We start from the raw sequence: 24,620 nt of genomic DNA on the forward strand, positions 1-24,620 counted from the left end.
TTTATTTTCGTTTAGGAGACCATCAACGGACACTGCATATATGAACCAGACAGTCACATGTTGCCTAGTTCAGAGTCCTTGTTTGTAGCTGGTGTTACCATTGACATGGACTCAGCTCTCTCCAGAGCAGAAACATCCCCTTTTCACCCTTTTTTTCAGCTGCATCAGAGATTTTCAACTGTGACAGTTCTCCATTTAACAAATGTCCATTCATTCAAGCAATAAACCTCAAATCCCTTCGCAATCCTCACAAATTGAACTAACGGTTCAGTTGAGCTCTCTCTTCTGTTCCGTTTGAGTTCGCGTAGTGCTCGACGGGCAGCGCATTGCAGAGATGACACTTTGACATTTTTATTTTTTGAATCCATGTACGCCTTTGCTCTTTGTTTCCTGAGTGGAAATGCACATCATTTTGGCTTGAAACCAGACGTCTGTCTGTGCCGCGTTTCCGTCGTCTGCGGCGCAGAATGCATTAAAGCCTTTAAAGACGAGGACGCCTGCCACGGGCTGTCGGTGAAACCTCAGACACATGTGTTCGGCGGCAGCTGACTGCGCAGTCTTGGGCCCGCCGGGCCGGCTCTCTGCGCCACTGATGTAATGCCAGAGGGTCTCTCACGAAAGCAATTAGATGGGCTATGGCTGTAGATTATCTGCTTGTAAAAATACAACATTTTTCCACCGATATGTTTCTGGTGCTCTGGGGTGGTTGGTGTAAGGGGTTCTGCTCATTATTTTCAGTGTTTGGACTGGCTTTGAATTTACTGCCATTACAGAACAATATTTCTTCCACCATTTCGAACTTGCACAATATTACGTACCAGAAAGTCGTATCACATGTGAATTTATATATACAAGCAGAAGAGAAAAAAATTAAATTAATTAAAAAAAAAAAAAAAAAGAAATTAATTGCGCTTATGCTATAGGTTCCAGACCACTGCGACCCTGACTTGGGCAAAGTTGACAAGTGAGAGGGAGTAAAACATTTGCATATGAAAAATGTGAGCACAGAGGGTAGATTTTTTCTTATTCGCTTACTATTTACAGAATAGCAAAATTTTTCTTTAATTTCTGCCTTTTCTTTTTTAAGTTTCAGGTGTCTAATGTGCGGCCTGAATGCTGCATGTGGCCACCCAATATGTACTGTACCTGCCATAAATACCATAAATTCTGTTGAATCGAATAACAGTTATAGTCAGATACACACCAGACGCACCTAACTGAAATAGAACTGAATAATTCATAATGTTTCTTATACGTTTAAGATTCAGTATGTGACTTACTTTCACTTTTATACCTGCAGCTGTTGGCCAAAAAAGGGTGGAAGCCCCTGATTTAAGACTTGGTTTGTTAACTGAAGCTCCGCCTTCTTGTCCTTTTCAGCTAATCAGCCGAAAGGACAAGGCCACATTTGATAAACTGGACTTCCTGACCTCCAAGGAAGAGAACTACACCCGGATGCGCGAGTACATCCGCTCCCTGAAGATGGTGCCCTGCATCCCCTACCTAGGTGAGTTTACCTTCGACTGCATTTCCATTGTCGCCATGTTACCTTCTCATGACTTTTGCTGCTTCAGTACACTGGAGGTCTGTGTTCACTATCCTCCACTGTGTCGCCTTGGTTCTTCGACATGGTTTTGGGTTTAGACCAAGCTGACCTGGCATTTAGTGTGCTGCCGTCCTGGATGTGGTTTTGGATTATGGAGCTTCAACTGCTGAGCAAGGGGTGAAGCTAAAAGATCCATGTATCCAACATCCCCATCTTTCTTGCCCATGCTGCAGGTTCTCCAAGAAGTCTCCTTGCCTCATAGTGAATGTTTTTATGTACATAACTAGTCATCCTGAATGATATTGTTTGTTTATTGGGCTTGCTGACCCATGAAACTGCTCTCAGGATTAATAGCCTTAATGGTAGTGCTGTTCCTAGCACTGCACCCCTTTTACCATCTGGTATAGCTTTATATACTGTATTTCAACTCAGCCAGGTTTTTTATCCAGGGTAGCTGCAGCAGCTCATTTTCCCAGGGTCTGAGGATACAATTTGTCAAGGAAAAAGAATTCGGGGAGGGTCGCTGAAGAGGAGCTCTTAAAAATCTTCTGTATAAAACTGTCTGTTAAAGCTCCTCTCATTCTCTGTGTCAGGTGTAACGAATCAAGTAAGAATTTCCCAGAGTCCCTCTCCCCACATCCACTAGTGTAAGATTTTACACTTTTTTTGGTCTGTCGTGGTCATGAGTAACTTGCTGAAATTGTCCGTTAGACCTATGGAAAGAAACGTGTGTTTTGTACAAACGAATGGATTCCTGTAGGTTCAAGGCTCGTGCTGAGATTGACTTCCATCCATGACTGTAGATGAGACTCTAGCTGTGTCTCCACCTGTGTCCTCTGTCTGTGTCTGGTGTCCCGTCACCAAATTGTCACCTGTCTTCTTTCTGCGACTGGAATTGTGACCACCTTCCACCTCTTTTGGAACTCATTGTTGTGTATGTACTTATATACAGCCCAGGTTGTGGTCTATAAGCTTTATGCACTCATCTGGCTTGATGTGACACAAGAGGCCAAGGAGGTGATGGAAACTGGTATGGAGATATGGTGCCATGATGGTGTATCACTGATATGGCATGAATGTTGTTAAGGGAACAAGTATTTACTGTGTAGACCAACAGTTGTCCGAAGAGGTGGTACAGCCAAATTGGTGACTGTAAACTGCCCTTGGTGTGTATATATGTAGGTGAATGAGTGTGTGTGAGTGAAGCAGTGTGTGTGTGGTTGCCCTGTGATGGACTGGTGTCACACCCAGGATGTATCCTGCTTTGTACTCTATGCTTCTAGGATAGACTGCTGATAGAAAGCAACCTTGCATTGAACATGTGGTTATCGACAATGTATGAATGAATGTAGTGCAATTTTTCAATTATACTTTTCATTAAAGAAAAAAAAAAACTTGTACTAAATTCAGGGTCCCAAAAAATGTTGCTACCTGCTGTCCTTGTTAACCCTTATTATTACAATTAGATTTTTTTTTTTTTCTGTTAGATCAATGGCTTCACAGCCAATTGCAGCACTGATGCTTTTTACTGTTGTGTTTTTATGGTGATTAATATTTCTGCATCACATAAAAATGGAGTGTGCAAACTGTTAGCCTTGTAACCCCCCGTTTATCCCTCTCCTTTGGTACTATCTACTGGAAGAGGGAGATTGCACAGTCGAAGATAGCCTGTGGTTTCACAGCTGTCCAATCTCATTTGTTGTCGTTCTGCAGCAAATGCCAGGATGATCAGACAGTTAGACCTCTTGCCCAGGCAGAGACGGACAACTTTATTGCCTGCTGGAATTGTGGGAAACTGGGCTGCCGAGTGGGAGAGACAGTGTATGATTATAGTGGTGCCATAATTGATCAGTGTATGATAGTGATTATCATATTCCTGTCATTTCCGTTTTCCTAAACACCACTGAAGCTGCATTTGGCGGATGCCTGATCTTCATGGTTTCACTTAATAGAAAATATTTATTTTGTTTTAAACAATCATATAAATTTTCTTTAGTGAATCATGGTACTTGATTCAGACCTGACAGTGACCATTTTTTTTTCTTCTTGTAATGGATACTGTACCTGTTCAGTTTAAGCTGTTGAGTGCAAAGGAAAATGATAAACATTTTTCTTGTCATTGTTTTCTAGCATTTTATGATTTCTGCATGAAAGGTAGAAAAGTAAACTTCTGGGGACCCAAGTACCATTGGTTGCCCACGTGTCTTGGGCATTCTAATGGATAAAGGATCTAGATTCTTGTCTCAGTCCTGCTCTTATACCCCTGATTAAGGTATTCACTCTAAAATGATACAGCAAAAATTACCCACCTGTACAAATGGATAAGTAATTATTGTTAATGTAAATGTAAACATAAGCATTACATAAATTAGTAAATAATAATGAAAGTGTGTATATGCTCCCAGTTGTTGTGCCCAGCCTTAAGCTTTCAGACACTACCCAGATTGCATACCCCACATGACCTGTACACATTTTATTGCAGCATTCTTGTTTTACATGAGGAAATTCATTACAAAACTATTAGTTTTATGAAAATGCATTTATGTACATGTTGAACCTTTGCGATAAATTTATACAGTACATACAGTGTATGAACCACCTCTGGTTCAGACAGGTATAGCAAAAAATAAGAAAGAAAGTACACTTGTTGATGTTGTCACTGAAAAGAAAATAGGATATTGAAACCTATATTTCCAATTAAGAGGCCTGAAAGGATTTGGGGATTTTTTTTCTTCGTTCTTGTCAGCTGGTTGGAACAGAATTGTTGTTGTAGTTTGGTTGCTGAGCAGAATGATTGTATCTTTGTTTCCTCTTTATTTTTTGCCCATAGTGTCTAATGGAGAAGTTATCTTGACTGGTAGGGATTTAATTCAGGATATTGAGGATATTCAAATAATCCATTTGCTCCAGGTTAAAGATTGTTTATAAGAACTTTCTCTGACATCTGCTTAACTGGAACTTAACTTAACATTTAACACTTAACATTCCCAAAGAGTGAATAAATGAATTTTCAACACAATATAGAAATTATCAAGGCTTTCACTTTGACTATGCCCCTACTTCTTGTTCCAGAAAGTTCTCTGAGACAAGACACTATGGAAGTCTATTGTTAAAGACTGTCTGTAACTGGAGTGATAAGAGTAAATATTGAGCTGTTGATCTTTGAAGATTATTATTTTTTCTTAGGAAATGTTGGAATTACTTTATTCCTGTAAATAAATAATCGTGTCATTTATGCAAACAGGGCACATACATACATACATTAATAACAATGAAGAGAATAACTTCCTGCAAATACTTTTACAGACTGTCACTAGATACACCTCCTTGTGTCATGTATGTTGTAAAGCATTATTCAAAGTGGTATTATACAACTAAGGGCAGACATATTATAGGACTCAACATATTTCCCTCTTTCCCCTTGTTTTTCAAGTCTGGGAAGGACTTGGAGAAGAAACCATTCATGCATTAAATCTTTGGTAATTTACACTGAATGAATGTTCTAGAATAAAAGTTCTAATCGAATCACAAGCTTTCATTTGTTGCTCATAATTATAAGTGAATACTGTTTTCGTCCCTGGCTGGGGCCCTAAGCAAAAGGAAAAAAAACAGCAAGTGGTTTGGTGCTCTGTGACTGAGCTGAGTGTTCCTGAGTGTCCAGGCCTCCATGTGCTGCTGTTATGAAAGCCCTGTGGTCCTCTTACAGTTCAGCTGGGTCTGAAACACATCTGAGAACTCGTCCGGAGGGCTTTTAAAACCAGGACTGCACAGAAGTCCCACTGTTTTCACAGCCCTGGTAGAGTAAATACCCTTCCAGTCATTTGGAAACTTCACTGGCAAAATGAAAGGTTGAAAGAGGGGAGGTGGGACAGAGCAGAAATGTGGAACGAATGGTTCTGCTCAAGCAGAAGATGGGCTCCTAGTTAAGGCCTATAGTAGAATACCCGTTTTTCTCTTCAGTGGAAGGTGTTGGGGTTGGGTCGGATCATCATCACCACCCTCTTCAAAGAGTAAGATCCACCCCGGAACTCTGCCCAGTAGACTCCATCCTGGTAGCGGCTGCGGTAGTGTCCACCCCGGTACCACACGCCGTTGAGGTTGGAGTGGGCACACGCATTGTACCACCAGCCACCCTTCTGGTAGTGGGCACAGTTTCCTGTAGGAAAAAACAAGCACTAGTAAGATTACAATGACGATATTACAGTGACAATATCAGGATTGTCGATATTCTGAAACTTTTATGCAGCTACTCGTATGATGAACATCGGTGCATATGGTGGAAAGAAACAAACTAGCCACACTTAGGAATTACACATTTGCAACTATGCCTCTCTTTCTCCTAATCAGAATCAGAATCAGAATGTAATGAACACATTGTATTTCCTACGAGATGTACATCACTTTGGAGAAAAATGAATGTGTGCATGGGAAGATGTCGTTAAGTCTGCGTCATTATAAGTTATAAGTCGAGGACCACCTGTAAGTCTTGATGAAATTCTATGCCCCAAAAAAGGAAGTGTTTAGTAGGACGATCCAGTGTGAATGTGCAGGCACCTGTGTAAACATCATGGTCCCTGTCCAACGTAGTGAACTGCTTTCCATTGTGCCATGTGAGGGAATCGCCCGCGTTTCCATGGTAGCGGCCCACCCGTAGCTTGTAGAACTCAGCTTCTGATTCTAGCCGAAAGCTGGCGTACTCTGCGAACACCTTCCGCCCAGACCAGTCCTCCATAGTCACCAGCAACTTGTAGTTGCCCTGGTTGGTCATCCAGTAGATGTTCTCCAGGCCCAGCCAGTACTCACCATCAATGTTGCCAAAGCCTTGCTGCAATGGAAAGAGTATTGAGGTTTTTGAAGGATCTTTCACTACTTCTCATTCAGTGGACTATAATCCTGATTTGCTCTGCATCTATGAAGATCTGAACTTCTGCTGATGAGAAAATCTCAGGAGAACTCATCAGGTACATTCAAGTTAGTCCAACTGTAGAGAAGCAGAGAGGCCAAAGTATAACCAGATAGCAGCAACTCAGTAAAAATCCCTAACAGAAGGTCTAATATGAACATGAGGGAAGGGTTTCCCTCTGAATCCCTAGAGTTTAGGCTATTTCCATCCCTTTGGTCTCTGTGATTAAAAAGTCTTTGCAGTCATTTGAGGGTTGAGATTGAGGGTTGCACGGCTACTGAAACAGACCTTCCTTGTTAGCGACATTCCCGGGTAGTGTAGGCCTTGTTCGGGCCCTGTAGGATGTAGGAAAACGAGGCGAGACATAATTGCAGGATGTGTGCAAGACTTCTCTGTTTAACTTGCTCCACGTCTCCCGGGTGATGGAACTCTCCGTGCTCCACATGGTTTGCATCTCCAGGACCCTTGCTCCTACTCCTTGTCTGCTTGTAATTCGTGACTCCCGTATGTTTTAAGGTATAGCCTGTGCTCAAGGGCTTGGAAACTCTTTCTTATACTCTTCAGTGGAGTTGTTTTAGCTTTTGTTAGTGGTTTGCCTCCATTGCCTGTTGAGAGGCATAAATCCTTAGACTAAATGATGCGCTTTTTCCTTTCATTTAAACTCCCCATCTTAGTTCAGGTGCCATCAGTAGAGGATAAGTCATCATCTTAGACATTCTAGAATTTTGTTTTGAAATAGTCTCCAGTCTACTGTACTTTTTTTGTATTTTGGTAGTATAACCAAACTGCAGGCACTTCAGTTACAGAAATAAGATTTATGTAAAAGGACTAGTAGTTTATAGTCATCCATAGTTTTGTTTCTTGATCGCAGCCCAAGCTACCCAGTATAAATATGTAAGAATTTTATCCACCTTACGATTTCCTGATATTATTCTGTTTCATTGGGTTCCGATATTTACCTTCACCTGCATATTTTTAAGATCGGTAGTCTCACATGTTTCATATGTGGACTTTTACCGTAAAAATCCTTCTCTTACAGCATTAACAGATGTTCTGAGTCAAGGGTTCATTAGATACCACATCATCTATTAGGCAGCCTTATAGACCACCTCCACAGCAACTATAAATGTATCCCTTCAGATTTATGATGAGATATTACGCCAGATCGACATGTGTTGCTAATCAGCTACCCATAATGCTCCAGTTGGGTGAGGTATTTTGCTGTAGCTCACTCCCATGTATTTGTACCAGTTCATGTAGACAATTATTACAACACAAAGTTAAATTCATCTACTTTCTTGTCTGTTTACAATCATTTCTTTCATATCCTGAATGGTTTTAAAAGCCAATTCATTATAATAAATATGAAATTTATGAAGAAAACTGATATTGATAAAAATAGTAAATATTAATGAGTAAAGCATTTGTAAATTTTCATCCATGTAGTTAAATAAATCAGTGGTCTTTGTTGTGTGGGATATGTGTGGTGGTGTCTGTTCAATAGGAAGGTATGTTAGACAGTGTTTATGGTTGTAATAGTCAACATTATATCTCTGGTAGCACGGCACATAGGCTGGGTTTTAAGCTTGCTCGCCCCGTGGTTACCACACCTTGTACGTCTCCCAGTTCCTGAAGAAGTTAACGGAGCCATCCTGCCGCCTCTGAATGACAGTCCAGCCACCAGGGTCATGTCTCTGGTCGCACCAAACCTGCATCAGACGGTTGGCATTTTCTGGTTTCACAAGGTACATGCCACTGCTGCTGTGGCCATCTTCCAAAGCATGCAGGCAGTCCTTCCAGGGTCCTGTAATGGGAGCAAAAGATTTTTTGGTAAATGCCGTTACCATAAAGAATCCTGAGTTTAGCTGAAAAATGTGGACATTGCTGTTTATGACTGTCTGGAACCTCCTAGGTGCCCCAATCTCCTCTGTCACCATAGGAAGGGGTAAAAGTCACCCTTGTAATCTCAGAAGGATGCATTGTTAAGACACCAGAAACTTGTCCACATGTCTTCAGCATTTTGAGGGTCATTACAACAGGTAAAGTAGCATCTGATAGAAAAGTGATTCCTTCCTCCTCAGTTCATCATCACCCATCTATCTCCTTAATGTGTGTCATCCAGTTCATGGTGGGACCTCAACCAGTTTGAGCCTGGCTGGTAGCTTCAAATCCACAGAGCAGCCCCTGTGGTCTGCATCCACTGAGATGTCCGCTCTCCCTTGGAGAGGTTCTCAGCGCAGGGCTCAGGAGTTGACTTTGGCTGCTATTCTGGACAGGGAAATGGGGCTGCCAGCTGGGCAGCCAAAAACAGCACTGGGGCAAAGGGGAGCTCTTCCAGCGGACCAGCACAGCAGTAGCAGATATTAGTGGGTAATTGACAACATTCTGTGTGTAGGACCCCTTGGGGCAGTTCCTGCTGCTGTTTATGTCATTAGAGAAAGCACTGCTAGCCTCTTGTTTCTTGCTACCATTTTTACAAGCGCTCGCAGGCCGCGTGCAGACACAACCGGAAAGCATCTAGCTGCTACCTTGTGCTTTGCTGCAACCCACATGGCAGCACCTGGCTCACCGCCTAGGGAGTGGAACCCATGGGAATACACCAGGGTCAAACCCAAAAAAGCTGTTGTTACAAAGTCAGGAGCTTAAAGGGATCATTTTTTAGAATTCCAGCCTCAAGCAAAGGCCTGAGTGATGTCAAAGTTTCTCCTCAAATCTCCAGCCCTGTGGCAACTCATTCAGGTTTACTAGCGAAGAGTTAGAGACCGGTGTATTTTAGAGCTTTATATAGCATTTATGGACCGTAAATTACCTTAAGTGCTGTGAAATGGGAGCAAAGCAGAGGGGAACTGGAACACCCAACACAGAAAGCATACATTTTAGAAAACTAAAGGTCAGTTTCTTTCCAGTGCAGTGCAATTCAGCTGTTGGCTGAAGGTCCTGTCATCGCACTTTGTCTGTTGGGTTGTTTTTGGCTCAACACCTCCAGTTTCAACCATCCACTTCATGTTGAGTGCTGGGTGTTTAGCTTGCCCTTAGCCTTTCCTGTTGATGCGGGTGGTGTGTTTTCAGCTGAGACCTATTGCTAGGATGCCCCGGTAGGATCGGCACGTGTGGGAGGACAGTCAGCTTGTCGACCCACATAGAACAGATCTCTCTTTGTTCCCTCCTGAACAAAAAACACTGAAGAAATCAAACGAGCATTTCAGATTGCACCCTCTTATTAAGGAAAATGCCAGAATGGCTCCTTATAAATAACAAATGTGCTAAAAAAGGAATAAAAGAATGAGTAGCAATTCAGAATACAAATTGGCACCGACGGGCTCAGAAATGGTACGCATTTCGGTAATTGCTCCAGCTGTGCTTTCAGACCCATCCTAATGGAGTATTACAGTATTTGGGTTTAACATGTGGATGGGTTTATTTATGTAACGCTGGTTGCTTTGAAACTGTGAGCAAAGTGTGAAGAGGTTGACCTTGGGATTTGTACTTCTGAGGTGAGTGTGTGTGGCAGTCGAGCTTTCACACTACTTACATTTGAACGACAGCTAGAGCAATTTTCTCTGTAGACTGTGACCTTTTTAATGTCAAGCAAAAAAAGGCTGAGAAGGTTTATTGGTGTACAGTACCTGTCAGATGGTTGAGTACACTTGCTGGAAACAAGGTTTTCATACTTGACAATGTTTTGCATCCATATGATGAGTTTGAGTTGTTCTTCACTTTTCGTCTTCACCAAACAGTTCTTACCCACCTTTGAGGTGTGTTTTGGGTAGGTGTCTTGCTGAAGAATGAAGGACTGCCCAACTAGCTATAACCCAAATGGAATGGCATGCCTCTGACATATAGTTGAGACCACCATGGACTTGGTAAAGATCACCAACTCTTTTACCATCAAAACATCCTAGACCATGACACGAAGTCCTCCATGATTGACAGAGGGAACCACAAAGGCTTCACTCATGCTCTCACCCTCTCCGTATCTTATAGAGATTTTCCATTTGGACCTTTAGAATTGAAATATTGACTCATTGGCCCACAGTACTGACTTCCTGTTCTCAAAAGTTCTTTTTTTTTCTTTCAGGCATGTCTGATTTCAGTCAGGTTTACTGTAAGTTCCATAATGCTTCCTCTGCTGGATTTTGAGTAAAAAGCTCTGCTAGTCATATCCCAGCATCGGTTTCTTAGCTCTTCAGAAAAAGCAAGACTCTAGCATTGTTTCTGTTGTGTAGTCCCACTAGTGACATACCAACTTTCCACATTAAAAAGCAAGTGGATGGCTCTCTGTTCATTTGTATGCCTCTCCCTCCATGCGGTAGGTAACATTAAAGGTTTTCACCACCCTTCGCCTCCCCCCCTTCTCATCCCTTAGATTACTAGGAATAAGTATTTTGCCCCGGTTCACGCCAGCCGACATCGAGGCACACACCCTGGTGCTCTGCCAGCAAAAACTCTGTTTAATGTCATCTACATGCCTGCTCATGAAAAATTTGACTATCACAACTTCTCTACGTAAAAATGGCAGGCGAGAGACAAGCTGTTGATGGAATGTCTCTAGTTAATTGCTTTAAATGGCTTGTGCAGTTCATTTTGTAAATACCCTCTGACCTAAGTCTTTCACTTTTTCAAGGAGCAGAACTGCTGTTTAACAGATGACAGATGTTCACTGGAGTTAAGGTCTCATGGTGAAATGTTGGATAGGGTTTGAAACACTGTCCTCTGTAAATATATGTGATTGTTCACATGATGACTTTGCTCAGTAGGTTGCATCCCTTACTTTGTTTCTCTTACTTTGTTTCTGTTTTGAGTAGATGTCTCATTCACTTCTAAGTGTTTTCTTTTTCTTAAATATATTTTTCATTGGATTCAGCTCTCTGTTCTTAATGAGTTCTTCTCAGCAGGCTACATCTCAGTGGATTTCCCAATGTGTTCTTCTCAGTAGCCTTAAACTGTCAGTGGATTTCCCAGTGGGTTCTTCTCAAGTAGATCACCCCTCAGTGGATTCTTGATGGGTTTTAGCACCTCAGATCACATCTCTCTGGAATCCTCTGTGGATTCTTCACAGCAGACCACCTCCCTGTGTGATTCAGTTTGTTTTTCACACTGTGTTTTAGCTGTGCCTGGATTTTTCTCTGGTTTTCTCTCAGTAGATTTCCATCCCCCAGCAGCCCTTCTGATCCATCCTGTTGCTGAGCATGAACAGGGAGTGGTGTACCTCATTTGCCTGTGGCTGTGAGCTTTAAGAATAGTTTATTTCTGTCAAATTAGTGCAAATCGAAGGCATGGCAACAATGCTCCAGTTTGTTTTGTCTTGTCTTTTGGCACAGACTGAATTTGAACACCTTCCAGGGATCCCAGTCTTTGAATAACACTAAAAGTTGCCAGACTGGCATGCCTGTCTTACTCGTTTTCTAGTACCACATGGTGAAGATTACCATTAGGGAATCCTGCCTTGTTGCCTTTAACGCACAATGAAGATTAGCTTTGGGTATTGCTGTACATTTTCCTGTGGCTGTAGACCAATGGCGGTACGGTTCAAGGCTGTCAGCAGGCGATGGAGCTCAAGGAGTAGTTTGATTTGCCATCAATCCCCATTATAGATGCAGTCTGATGACTGTGCCAGAGCCCCCACAGTGATGGACTAATACTAATACTGCTTCATTCAGCAAACTTTCATCTGAACATAAATTTGATTTTTTTCTCTCTCCCCCCTCAGCAGATGTCATAATTAAGCTATTTAGGTATAGCGAAAACTGCTAAATGTCTTGAGTCTCAGACACTGAGTCCTAAGTTACAATTCATCAAGCCTTCTTCTAACAAAATTTTGATACCAACATTCCTCTTTGAATGATATTCTTTCCCTCAACAGATTCTTTTCATTATTCCATGGTTCCATATGGGTGAGATTGCCCCAGTATCCAAGTAAGCAAGACCCACTGTAGAATGTCAGTTGCATCTGGGAGAAACACTGGGAATGAGCATAAGTACAAATTGACCCAGACTGCTGGTGTGACTAAAATGGTGATGCTGGAAGATGACAGTGAAAGACATGGGTGTATGTAGAACTGTAAGAGAAATCACAGAGTCGGACCGAGTACAAAGCAAAAGTGGAGGGTTCCCTGAGGCCTGGGGTTAAGGAGAAACACAGCAAAGCTAACTTTTTGAGACGGGAGCTACTCAAGGGAGGAGGACATGGAAGAAGTCTAAGACGAGGGAAACACATCTTATTCATGTTATTCGTGAAAATATTGTATTCTGTTAGCCAGCGTTCTAATCCAGAGCAACAGACAGTGTATGACCTAAGTGTCAGAACACTGTTTTTGAGTTCACTGGCCATGTGCTGGACAAATTTTTGCCACGGTAACATTAGCAAGGCGTTGAGTTGCCTTCTAACTCATACTGTTTCCAGGAAAGCTTTTTGGTGACACAAGGCAGAGCATGCGGTTCCTGATAAAAGAGTGGGACATCCTTGTGTTGGAACATCTGACCAGGCGATGTCTGATGTGGCTGGAATAAATGACCTCACCCAAACTGCACAGTGCTGAAGTGTCTCTCTCTCTCTCTGTCTTACTTCTGTGTTCGGTCTCCTTAGTCTGTCTCTCCTCTCCTTTCTTTATCCATGTCATAGTTTCATCCAGAAATGTTGTTATGCCAAGTGCAGTTTTTTTAGTTTTTTTTTTTTTTTTTTAACACTGAAAAATGAAAGCTGATAAAAAGAAAATGGGCATAGAATCTTCTGGAATGATCAACAATCACTATTGAAAATTCTTTTTACTAATAGATGTAAACTGACTGCCACTCACTGTTTAAAAGTGTGGCCTGGATGGACCGACAGACCTGCAAAGCACTTGCGGAATCCAGGACTTCTCCTTCATGCTGTGACCACCTCTTTCGGCTGAGTTCCAGCTCGTCTTTACAGTTTTGGTGTTAGACTTCAAACGCCAGTTGAGGAAAAGTGAAATCTGTTTGCTCCCTTCCATCTCTGCTCCCATTTTAGTTGACGGGTCTTTGAAATGTTCCATGTTTGAATGAAGGACTTTCTTTCCAGTGAACTGAGTTGCATGTCTAATTTTTTTTTTTTTTGCGTATGTTTTGGGGGAGTGAACCAAGCTATTAGTGTCAGTTGACCCAAGCCTTCGTAAGTCCATAACTAAGAACGACGTACTGAGTGCCTGGTTTAACTTTTCGTTTTATAAATGTTTTGCCTTGCAGTCCGTCTGATTTTAATTGCTAAGCTGAGCTGTAGCCTTGGCAGCGGTTTGTTGAACTTTGCCCAGCAGAGTTTACATAGATCTTGTGGGAGAGTTCGCCTTGCCTTTGCAAGCCGGAGATTTTCACTTGCAAAAATAAACGGACGTTCACAATTCCTGCGCTTCCGCTGCCACGGTGATATTGACCGCGAAATCGGTTGTGAGTTCTCGCTGAACCGTGAGAAGCAGGGGTCTGCCCTCTGGGGGTTCATGAGAGAGGGGAAGTGCTGTAGAAAGTGACCGTGAGCACTTTACACTCCCTATGTTAACCTCTTCAGTGTAGGTCAAACATCACTCATAGTCTTGTTCTTAGAGGCCCTCTGATTTGATAAATAATGCATCAATATATGTGAAACCCTATTTAATACAAAAAGGTCACAAGGTGGAAAGAGATTTTAGCAAAATCTGTTAGAGGATGTTAATATGACGTTAGCCTGAATTACCACTATGATCCATTGTAATTTGGTTTTCTGAAATTAATCGGCGAAAAGGCTCATTGTGATTAAGATAAAATCTATGTCTGGTCTGTCAGCAAATCCCACACTAGACAGAGAGCTTTGGTCAGACTTATTTCTGCCAGGTGTTTGAGCTTTAAATATATTGGAACAAACAATAGATGTAGCTGTATATTGATCTATACTGAAAATACTGTATGATACAATGAAATAATTGCACTGGTTCTTTATTCCTCCTTAACGTACTTGATGGTTTCTATTGTGTTTTTATGTGTATATTGTCGTCGTTCACTCCCTTTCTGCAATCGTTATGGTGATGCAGGTGTGGCAGGGAGATTTTTGGCCCGTGCGTTTGTCGCAAGTTGTAATCGTCGCATAGAACAGGTGATATGTCGTATATTGTATTACTGGGTAACATTTTGACAGAGGCACAGTTTGATTGCATTGGGCTTGTAGCTGCATGCTAATGGAAAAAGGCAAAGTGAAGTGATGAGCAGAGGGTGACTCACCTGATGGCTTGTTTGTGGTGGAGGGGCTGTGTGTTCCGCTGGGCATAGTTGGGAGAATTGGCGGCAGGACCTTGAGGTTCTGGTCACTCTGGATCTCATTGGTGATTTGGTTGATGATGCGGGTGTAGGTGGGTGGCTGGTAAGGCCTGCTGATGGGCGGTGATGGTGGCGGTTGGGGCTGGGGCTGAGGCTGGGGCTGGGGGAAGGGCTTCGGGTGGGGTTGAGGAGCTGGCCGGGTCACAACGGGCATCCTCTGGCACTGCTCCTCGAGCCGAGCAATGACAGCAGTCTGATTGTTAGCCAGCGAGGCTAAGTGCTGGTACTTGTGCTCCAGGTCTTTGTAACGGTTCACCAGCTGCAGCATCTCAGAAGTCTGGTTGAGCACGCGGTTCTCGAGCTGCGACAGCTCTAGCGCATTATCCCGCTTGCGTATGATCTCATGAAGCAGCTGCATGTAGAGCTGCGTGACGCGAGAGTTCATGTTGCGGCTCTCTTTGCGGAGCAACTTGACCTCGTTAACTAGGCCGCCATCCACCTCCACGAGTTGCTGCAGCGTCTCGATCTGCCGTTTCTGCTTGAGCAGCTCGCTGTTTAGCATCTCCAGCTCCTGCTTGTGGACGCGGTTCTCCAGCAGAGCATCCGGCTCCCTCGAGTTGACACATATGGCACCGGTCACCTTCTGCTGGGGCACGATGAAGGTGTAGGAGCACTTGTCAGGCTGCTGGCCGTCCACTGTGGAGCGCCTGTGCCGTTGCTCCGCATAGAGAAAATCACGCTCAGGACCGGCGTCGCTGCTCTCAAACTCCTCGACCTTCCGTGTCCCGGAGCACAGGCCGGATATTAGGAACTGGACCAGAAGCACCACGGCAGAGACCTTCATGGCAGGCTTGAAATGGGTGTGGTTGACCCAGGTGTCTTACCAGGATCTGAGCTGTCTGAGACAGAGCAAGACAAGCAGTCAGGAGGCACAGTGGTGGAAACTGCCCAGCTGTATAAATGGGTAAATCACTGTAAATGCATTGGTGTATAAAACTAACATTGTACGCTGCTTTGAAGAAAATCGTTGGCTAACTAAAAAAATGTTTTATATCAGTGCTGGAGGTCTGCAGTCGTAATCAGGATTCCCAGAACATATTTTACATTCCTGGCTTGTGTTTATTTAGCTGAGGCTTTCCTCCAAAGCAACTTACAATTTCAAGCTACCTCCTATTATGTACCTGTTTATACAGCTGGGTAATTTGACTGGAGCAGTTTAGGGTAAATACCTTGCTCAAGGGTACTGCAGCTGGAGGTGAGATGCAGACCTGCAGCTTCTGGGTCCAAAGACAGCAGCTCTAACTACTACACTACCATCTGTCTCCATCCCCCCCTTTACACCAGAAACATTGATTAAAGTAAATAACTACACAAACAAATTAAATATAGCAGTCAAACCATGAGGCGGTGTGAAAGCGGCAGGTGGTGTTGCTTTGGAGGATAAAGGCTGGCCAACCCGATGCAGGCATAAATATGATCATTTTTAAATACAAGAAGCATTTGGAAAACAAAACATTGCGAAAAGATCCTTAGAATGTTAATTAGGCTGCGCTGCTATTAATGATTCTAGACGTTGATGTTTGCGCATTTTAAAAAATTCTTTCCTGCCTTAATTGCAGATTAATTAATAAAGCACTTATTTTGTTGAAATGATCTAATTAATATGCTTAAACGTCTGACAAAGAGGCTTCTTTTGTATTGTTAAAGTTTTGGGCGTCATTCTTTTAAGAGCGTTATCGAGAGTGACAGCCAAATGTTATACCTTTATTTCGAGAATCTCCTCCCAGAGATAAAAATCACATCCGGCTTTAGTCATACCTTCTTTTGAAAGACGCGAGTGTATGGCTCACCCCAGCTTGTCAACAGCTGGCGTGAAAAGCTTTGTGGCCATAATTCCTCGGCATAATTAGTACATTGAACTCCTCGCCAAAACAACCCCGGGGTGGCTGAAGGCATGCTGCTTTGCAATCCACTCCTCTTGTGGTGAAGAGCTTTTCACAGACGTGTGGAGCGTGTGTATTTTTCCGTGACAGCCTGCCCGTACAGGTTACGCAGGACAAAGCACCGCATTTCTGAAGAATTGGCTTCGCGCAATGTGCGTGACAGCATCTCGATTCCGTCCACGTCCTGTGACACTCTGATTTTTTTTCCCCACCAAATGCCAGTGCAGGAAGCTCAGGTCTCGTAATGCTCTTCAGAGTCACAGATTCTTGTCACCTTTCGGTACCTGCTCTTCAGAGAGCTGATGTTTACATTCTGGATTTTTTTCTATTCACTGTACCATTTTTACGTTTATTTATTTAGCAGACGCTTTTCTCCGAAGCAACTTCCAACAAACTCTATATAGTGTTATTAGCCCACACACCTTATTCACTGTGGTGACTTACACTGCTAGATACACTATTTACACTGAGTCACTCATCCATTCATCAGTGGAACACACACTCTCTCTGTTACTCACACACTGTGGGTGAACCTGAACAGCATGTCTTTGGACTGTGGGAAGAAACCAGAGCAGACATGGGGAGAACATGCAAACTCCACACAGACTGAGCGGGAATCAAACCCATGTCTTCTCGCACCATCCAGGCGCTGAATACAATGACTTACTTACCCATTGGAACAACAGGGTAAGTATTACTGTATCAGCTCAGAGTGAGTACCTTGCTTATATGTGTATATATGTACCCTTGAGCAAGGTACTCACCCTGAGCTGATACAGTAATAATTACCTTGTTATTTCAATGGGTAAGTCATTGTATACTGTGCAGGAAAAGTGTGGTGTGTGTATATATATATATATATATATATATATATATATTCATTTAGCTGATGCTACACAGTGTTAAGCTACCTATCTGGGTAATTTTACTGGGCCAACTGAGTGTAGTCCACCAGGGTACTGCAGTAGGAGGTGGGATTTGAACCTACAAACTTCAAGTCCAAAGGTGGCAGAGCTCACCACCTCCTGCTGTGTCAGAAATTTGCACAGCACGATGGTGAAAGCGTGGAGAGATGTACAACAAAGACCTTGAGTAATAACAATAATACATGGATTTGAAGGGTGTGGGAAAGAGGCAGAAGGTAGGAGGAAAGAAAGAAGGAAACAATTCTCTTAAGGATGGTGCAGGAGGAAAAACCCTCTCGGGGTCCAAGGCTCTTTGGTTGCCCACCCGTCCGGGACACACTCATGTTATATGGATCCCAGCACGCGTGAGTCAACTATCATGCTGAGAAGCGTGCAGTTTTTCTTTTTAATCTATTCCCAGTTGTCTAGTTGTATCCGGCTCATAAACAGCGCACTCGTTCAGTTCTGTTGGACGCCTTTTTGGAGCAGGAGCAGGCAGAAGTTGCGCTGTCTTGTTCTTGTTAATTGAGAGTTGTGTATTAAATGCGGAGCAGAACTGAGAAAACCACCGAGTGAAAGGTTTGTGGTTGTTCTGTGTGCGATTTTATCGTGATGTCAGGCTGGTTGTTTCGGAGAGGATTTGGAGCGCTGTAACCCGACCTGGGCACGTGCCAGGCCCAGTCGATTGCGTTGAGGAGACTCCTTTGCTTCATTCTGGGATTGAAGCCTCCGATTTCACCACGAACCTCTGGCTTCACCACGGTCATGTTTCCTGGGAAGGGGGTTTGGTTCAAGTTATTGCTTGCATTAAAATGTCCGTCCATCCATTGTCGGTAACCGCTTGTACGGTGCAGGGTCGTGGTGATCCAGAGCCTATCCTGGAAGTATAGGGTGTCAGGTATCATGCAGGGTATACCCTGGATGTGGCACCAGTCCATCACAGAGCAATCACACACATTCACCCACACATACACATCCACTGAGGGCAATTTAGAGACACCAGTTCACCTGAAACACATGTCTTTGGACCACACGACAAAATCGGAGCAGTTCGAGGAAGCAAAGTTCTAATATTATGCATCATGCCTGAACGAGGAAGCCACGTTTCTCGAAGCGGACCCGTGGGCCCCCCTAATTGGAAGCTGTTGCAGACCGGTGAGCGCTGTGGATCATCCAGACGCCCCCAAGGGAGGCCCTCTGCTCTGCCAGAACGCTGATGTCATTGTGTTTCTGCCGAAATCGTTTATTGCAAAATTCAACATACAGCCCTAACAGTAGCCTCAGGATATGTAGAACCATGCCACACATAATATGAAATGAAAACTAGAAATAGCTGGGTTCCTGGGGCTTTTTAATCATTTTTTTTTTTTCTTTTCTTTGTATGGCATGTATGACAACAGTGATTTTAGCAGCATTTTTGTGGTCCATTTTACATTTATTGACTAAATTATAATTCCTGCTTAATTGTATTTACGGGAGCAAAGCAGGGCACATTGGTTTGTAGGTTTAGATTCACACCCGGGCCCAGTTTGCAATGAAAGTTCTCACTTGCTGTGCTGTTTGTTAGGATTCAAGGAGAGGCACTGACTAAAGGAATGTGAGGAGATAAGAGCACATTACTGGACTACACAAACACATCTTTAGTGAGAAGGAGCATCATGAGCTAAAAAAAAAAAATGTCCCGGGAGCTCAGTCCTCACGGAGACGTCGAACCCCAAAACCACAGCTTTAATGATAGGTTTGGACTGTGTACCAGAGAGCTGCAACACAAAACCACATCGCACTGGGAGAGAGCAATGCCTTACTGTGGTTTCACTCCAAAAATCCGCAGATCAGAGGAGACACATGGCCACATTTGCAGGGACCCCCCCCCAATATCCCCCACTTCCACAAAGTCTGAGGGAAGTGAGGTTAAGTTAGAGGACTTTCAAAATTTTTTAAATTAACTTGTACGCTAGTGCCCTGAGATGAACTGCTGTCTACTGCCTCTGGGATAGACTCTGGATCACTGCAACCCCTGCATTGGACAAGAGGTGATGGATGGATGGATGGATGGATGGATGGATGGATGGATGGATGGATGGCAGGTCGGTCGGTCCCAGCCGGCTGGCCAGACGTATTATGCAATACATGTACCACTTCTATGCCAGGCGCAATAGAAAGCATTGGCTCCCCATATTGCACTATGTGGATTAACTGGTTGTTTCTACCACGTTAATTAGAAGGTGAGCGGCATTCTGAACATTCCCAGCCTCTTTATTATAGCCCAATGCCGCAGACCTGAACACAACCACACGGCGACTGCCCGTGACCACACTTCAGGGCCCCCGTTATAATTTCGTTAAAATGCTTCATAATTCAGCTTTTCTAAGGCATCGGTCACACAACCACGCTCATGGACACACAAACACACACACTATGTAGCCACTCCCTGTGGTCATGAAAGTGACAGAAACAGAATTAAACATTTTTCCTGGTCAGGCTTCATCAGCCCAGCTGTCCTCTATTTCGTAACTTCTGATATTTTCCTTGTTGCAAGTCATAAATGAGTTTTAAAATGTGTTTTTTGATAGCGATCAATATGCTTTTGACATTGTGCGCAGAGGAGGTTACATTTCTTAATTCAGCCGATGATTGATGTTAATATATAATTTTGTATAATATTAAAGTGACATGCAGTTTTAACCAGTATTTAGCTGACAGCTTTGTTCAAAACAACTTACAGTTCAAGATACACAGCACTAAACTCCATACAATAATTCACCTATTTATGTTGCAAGGCGATGTAACGCACTCCTTACCTCGCACACATACACACACTGTGGGCTATTTAGAGTAACACACATCTTTGGAATATGGGAATGAAACCTACAAAAACATGGGGAGAGCATGCAAACTCCACATAGACTGAGCCGTGTTCAAACCCATGTCAGAATGCACAGCCCTGGCGCTGTGGGGCACCAGTGCTACCCACTGAGCCACCGTGTTGGTATTTTACTCCAGTGGAAGTACCAGTTGTTCACGCTATCTGCTCATTGATCATGTCCAGCATGTCCCCTTCAGGAGAACTTTTGGTGAACAGTGGTGTTCTCAGTTAAGTTCCCTTGTACTCTGGACCCGGGACCAAGCCGGAATCCTCCAGACTCTTCAGCCCTGAGCCCTCACTTTACAATCCCAGCAGGATTGTCACAGTACAGGGATTGACCCCGCTGAGCAACCGATGTTCTCAAAGACACAAACCTTCTGCTGTGAAAAGCCTCTCTGTAGCCATCATACAAGTGGGGGAAAAGTGAAATATGTCAATAATAACTCCAAAAACCGACGTATATGAACCATAGCTCTGAATGGAAAACTGGGATATATATAATTTTTTTTCCCAGTTATGGGTTTGGAAGAAGCCATCTGCACCAAGAGATTGTAATTTCTGTATATAGTAAAGTAGTAAATCGCTGTGGGTCCCTCTGGGTCCCTGTGTGGACGAAGTTGTAATAGTAAAAGTTCAGATGCAATACTATACCACTGGAAGTTACCATTTCAATAAAATAGTAATAGTAACAGTAGTAAATAATAACAATAATAATGCAAAGAAGAACAAGAAGAGAAAAACCGTATTACGGAGGTGACAGGTGGCATAATAGTTAGAGCAGCTGCCTTTGGACCAAAACTGAACCAGGTTTGAATCCCACAGGCTTTAGTGCCTTTGAGCAAAGCAATTACTCTGAGTGATAAGTAAAAAAATATAGCTTTATAAACAGGTAAGGCATTGCTTTGGAGAAAAGCATCAGCTAAATAAATCCATCATTAATCCCCATTAGAACATCCTTAAGGGGGACATTTTTAAATGTGTTTTAATACATACGCTTTTATTCATTTAGCTGATGCCTTTCTCCAGTGCGACTTTAAGGGTTTGGCTACATACAATTATTTACCCATTTGTACAGCTGGGTAATTTTACTCGAATTACCTTGCTCAAGGGTACCACAGCAGAAGGTGGGTGCCGGCTTTTACCGTCGTCTACCTGCTGCCTTTTACATTTACATACATGACATTTTATACTTTTCCAAGGAACATTTAAAACGGTTCAAACCCGATTTAAAGTGAACGCAGAGAGACAGACACATGGTCCCATCTTCCACCACTCAGATGTGCACTTTGATTAAAACCGCTTTCTCGCTGCCCCGGGAAATAAATTGTTCCCCTGTAGCCTCAGAGTGAATTTGGCATATTGTTTCAGAAATAATCTGCAGGTGTCTCTTCATTTACATTTCTTTTACATTACTTTGACATTTATTTGTGTAGCTGTTGCTTTTCTCCAAAGTGACTTACAGTGTTAAGATACCATGGTTTTACTCATACACAGTTGGGCAATTTTTACTGATTCCAGTGAGAGTGTGTACATTGCTCAAGGGTACTACAGCAGGAGGTAGGATTGCAGGTATCTCTTTATCTACAGGTATCGCTTCGTCTAACGGAGCCCCTTGAAGCTCCATTTCCAGGCTCTAACAGACAGTATCAGGACATGTGGTGCAAAGCCGGCAATCGAATTACATCACAAAGTCCATGCAGGGAGAGCACAGCGATTCGCCAAGGGCGCTCATTACAGCTGCTTTGGAATCGAGCGTTCCCTCACTCCAAGCCTGCCAGACCTTAGTCGTTGTGTCCTTACCGGGTGATGGTGCCTGCACCGGCTCTCCTCTCAGACCCCTCGCCGTCCCGGCGGAGTAGATCGCCTGGGTACCTCCTTGAAATAACTCATCACAGTCAAGCACTGTGGTTGTGAACCTTGGTCTCTCTTCTCCTGGTGACCTGGTCCTTTGTCCTTCTGAAAGATCAACCTTCAAAACCCTTAAGAAGCAAACAGATCTGTAGGAAAGTCTTTGCCGGTTTTGGTGCCCCGGTGCACGTTAAGTTCTGAGTGTAAATATACACCTGAAACTGAGGGAGGGTAAGAAAGAATGAGACCCTTCAGCTTGGCGGTAAAAACAATCGGTTTATTTTGCAGGTGAGCGGATGGACAGGTAGGTTTTCGTGGCGACCACAAGCCGTGAGGTGCTTCTCTCATGCCCTGTGAGAGAAGCCTGTCACGGCGCTGATTCCATCACCTCTGCCTCGCAGCTCCAAAGCGTCAGTCTTTTTCAACACCGATGCCGCACCAACCCCCGCCCTCAGGCCCCCCCCCCCCCTTCCCCCTCCCTATTCTCCTCCCCCCCCCGCTCCAGTTCTTTTACATGATGAAAAGTATCCCGCGACTCCGTCTCAGCAACTAGTCTGACTGTGGTTAGGACCTCCTCCATATCCTCCCTCCCCCCAGACTCGAACATCCCCATGGGCATGACAAACAAGCTGTGACCCCGCCTCCGTCAACCCCCCCCTACTTTTCTCTAACTTTCCTGCTCCACTGCTGCTCATTGCCTGCAGCAACATACCATGATGTCACAGAGGTCCAGAGCAAGCGGTCCGTGTGCCTGGGGCAGGGTGGGATTGGGGGTTTGGGGGGGAGAGGGGTGAGGCGATGTCACATGCATTCCTTCCGTAGGTTTTTACCCTCAAAGAGTCATCTTCACGTGCCTCCTCCCCTACCAGGTGTGTGCTTCCAGCTCCAGGGGTCCAGCTTCACACTGCTGTTAAGCCCGCAGGTTGCCATGGCGATGGCCCTAGCTCATACACTTTCCCGCCGGCAGCTCTGCAATCCATCATCCCGTCATTCAGCCCCCGGAGGTCATCGCTTCGCCCAGTCCATCATCATGCATTACAGCAGAATTGTTTATTTACGGCGTTAATGTCATGCTTCCTTTCCTCCGAGTACACAGACAAATTGATTTATGCTGTAACGGAACGCGCCGGAGTGATTTCCCGATTCACGTCAAACACGGGCAGCTGCGCAACACATTTGTTTTAAATTTAGAAACTGGGCTTTTCTGATGGCAGCAGGACTAGATCCCAGCCCTGGTGTGACCTTGTACGTTGTTCTTATAGTAAACAGAACAGCCTCAACCCAGCTGTGACATTGCTTAACAGAGGCAGAACAAGCCCCCCCATGATATCATCTCCCAAGCAGTGAAAAATAAATACTTAAACGATGGAGGAATGAAGTCAGCGTGTTGATGTTTAAGGTTATTTATACTTGCTCACATTCCTAAAATATGTTGTTTGTGCCTCGGTGTCTCAGATACAGACGTGTTTATGTGGTTCTGAGCAGCAGAGAATCGGCACAAGAGCTCCGTCCTGCTGTAGTGCTCAATGACTCGTCTCCTTAACCACGTGTCTGCCGTCCTTGTATGTGGAACCAGTCACCGCTATTATGCGAGGTGTCAAAACTTAGGCCGGTCCACAGGGACTTGTGGCGATCCAGGAGGACGCGCTCGTACTCAGCGGGCTGAGTCAGCATCTGGGATCCTAAATTGCGCCAGTGAAAAATACTCAGTTGTATAGATGGGTAAATAATGTAAGTAGCTTAACATTTTAAGTTGCTTTGGAGAAAAACATCAGCCAAATGATCAAACGTAAATATAGAAACAAATACAGAGTTTCCAGATCTGAAGTCTCCAGATATTTAATTGAAATGGAGAAATTATAAATTAAATTGCCTGATTTCATCAGAGTGGGCAGTAGTGTGGCACAATAGGAAGAGCTGGTGCCTCCCAGCTTCTGGGCTGTGGCTATGGATATGTGTTCAAGTCCTACTTGTTCTCTCTGGAGTTTGCATGTTCTCCCCATGTTTCCATGGGTTTCCTCCCAGAGTCCAGAGAGACCTGTTTCAGGTAAATTGGTGACTCTAAATTGCTGTGTGTGTGTGTGTGTGTGTGTGTGTGTGTGTGTGTGTGTGTGTGTGTGTGTGTGTGTGTGTGTGTGTGTGTGATTGGCCTGTGATGGACTAGTGTCTGATCATGTACTCTATCTCACTCTGTATACTTCCAGGATACACTCTGGATCAAGGGAGTGGTGTGAGGAAAGACTGTTCTTTGGCAGGACAAAAAAAAAATCATATTTGACATGTCTCCTGAAAGGCCTTGGAGGAAAGAAACTCACTGCCTGAACTGTGGTAAAGGTTGCACGGTCAGAGGCCAAAAACACATTCT

General features: G+C 43.8%; 2 protein-coding genes across 4 annotated transcripts in view; one reads left to right on the top strand and one right to left on the bottom strand.

The window, feature by feature from the left end:
- The window catches only part of ralgps1 (Ral GEF with PH domain and SH3 binding motif 1), a 147,903-nt gene that overhangs the window by 71,677 nt on the left and 51,606 nt on the right, over nt 1-24,620 (top strand). For both annotated transcript variants that reach the window (XM_029259572.1, XM_018758380.1), the window contains exon 9: nt 1,381-1,507. In XM_029259572.1, coding sequence (XP_029115405.1) covers nt 1,381-1,507 — 127 coding nt within the window. The remainder of the gene's footprint in view (nt 1-1,380; nt 1,508-24,620) is intronic.
- Nucleotides 4,067-22,692, bottom strand: angptl2b (angiopoietin-like 2b). 2 transcript variants are annotated; one of them, XM_029259573.1, is made up of 5 exons: nt 22,208-22,692; nt 14,658-15,588; nt 8,060-8,253; nt 6,101-6,371; nt 4,067-5,702 (listed from the first exon to the last, which is right to left on the bottom strand). In XM_029259573.1, the coding sequence occupies exons 2-5, from the start codon at nt 15,535-15,537 to the stop codon at nt 5,503-5,505; spliced, it is 1,545 nt and encodes a 514-aa protein (XP_029115406.1). In that variant the 5' UTR covers nt 15,538-15,588; nt 22,208-22,692; the 3' UTR covers nt 4,067-5,502. The 2 variants fall into 2 exon arrangements, with proteins under 2 accessions (XP_029115406.1, XP_018613898.2); XM_018758382.2 differs by having other exon boundaries at nt 14,658-15,592.

The sequence above is a fragment of the Scleropages formosus genome, chromosome 17, assembly GCF_900964775.1.
Source record: "Scleropages formosus chromosome 17, fSclFor1.1, whole genome shotgun sequence".
NCBI lineage: Eukaryota > Metazoa > Chordata > Actinopteri > Osteoglossiformes > Osteoglossidae > Scleropages > Scleropages formosus.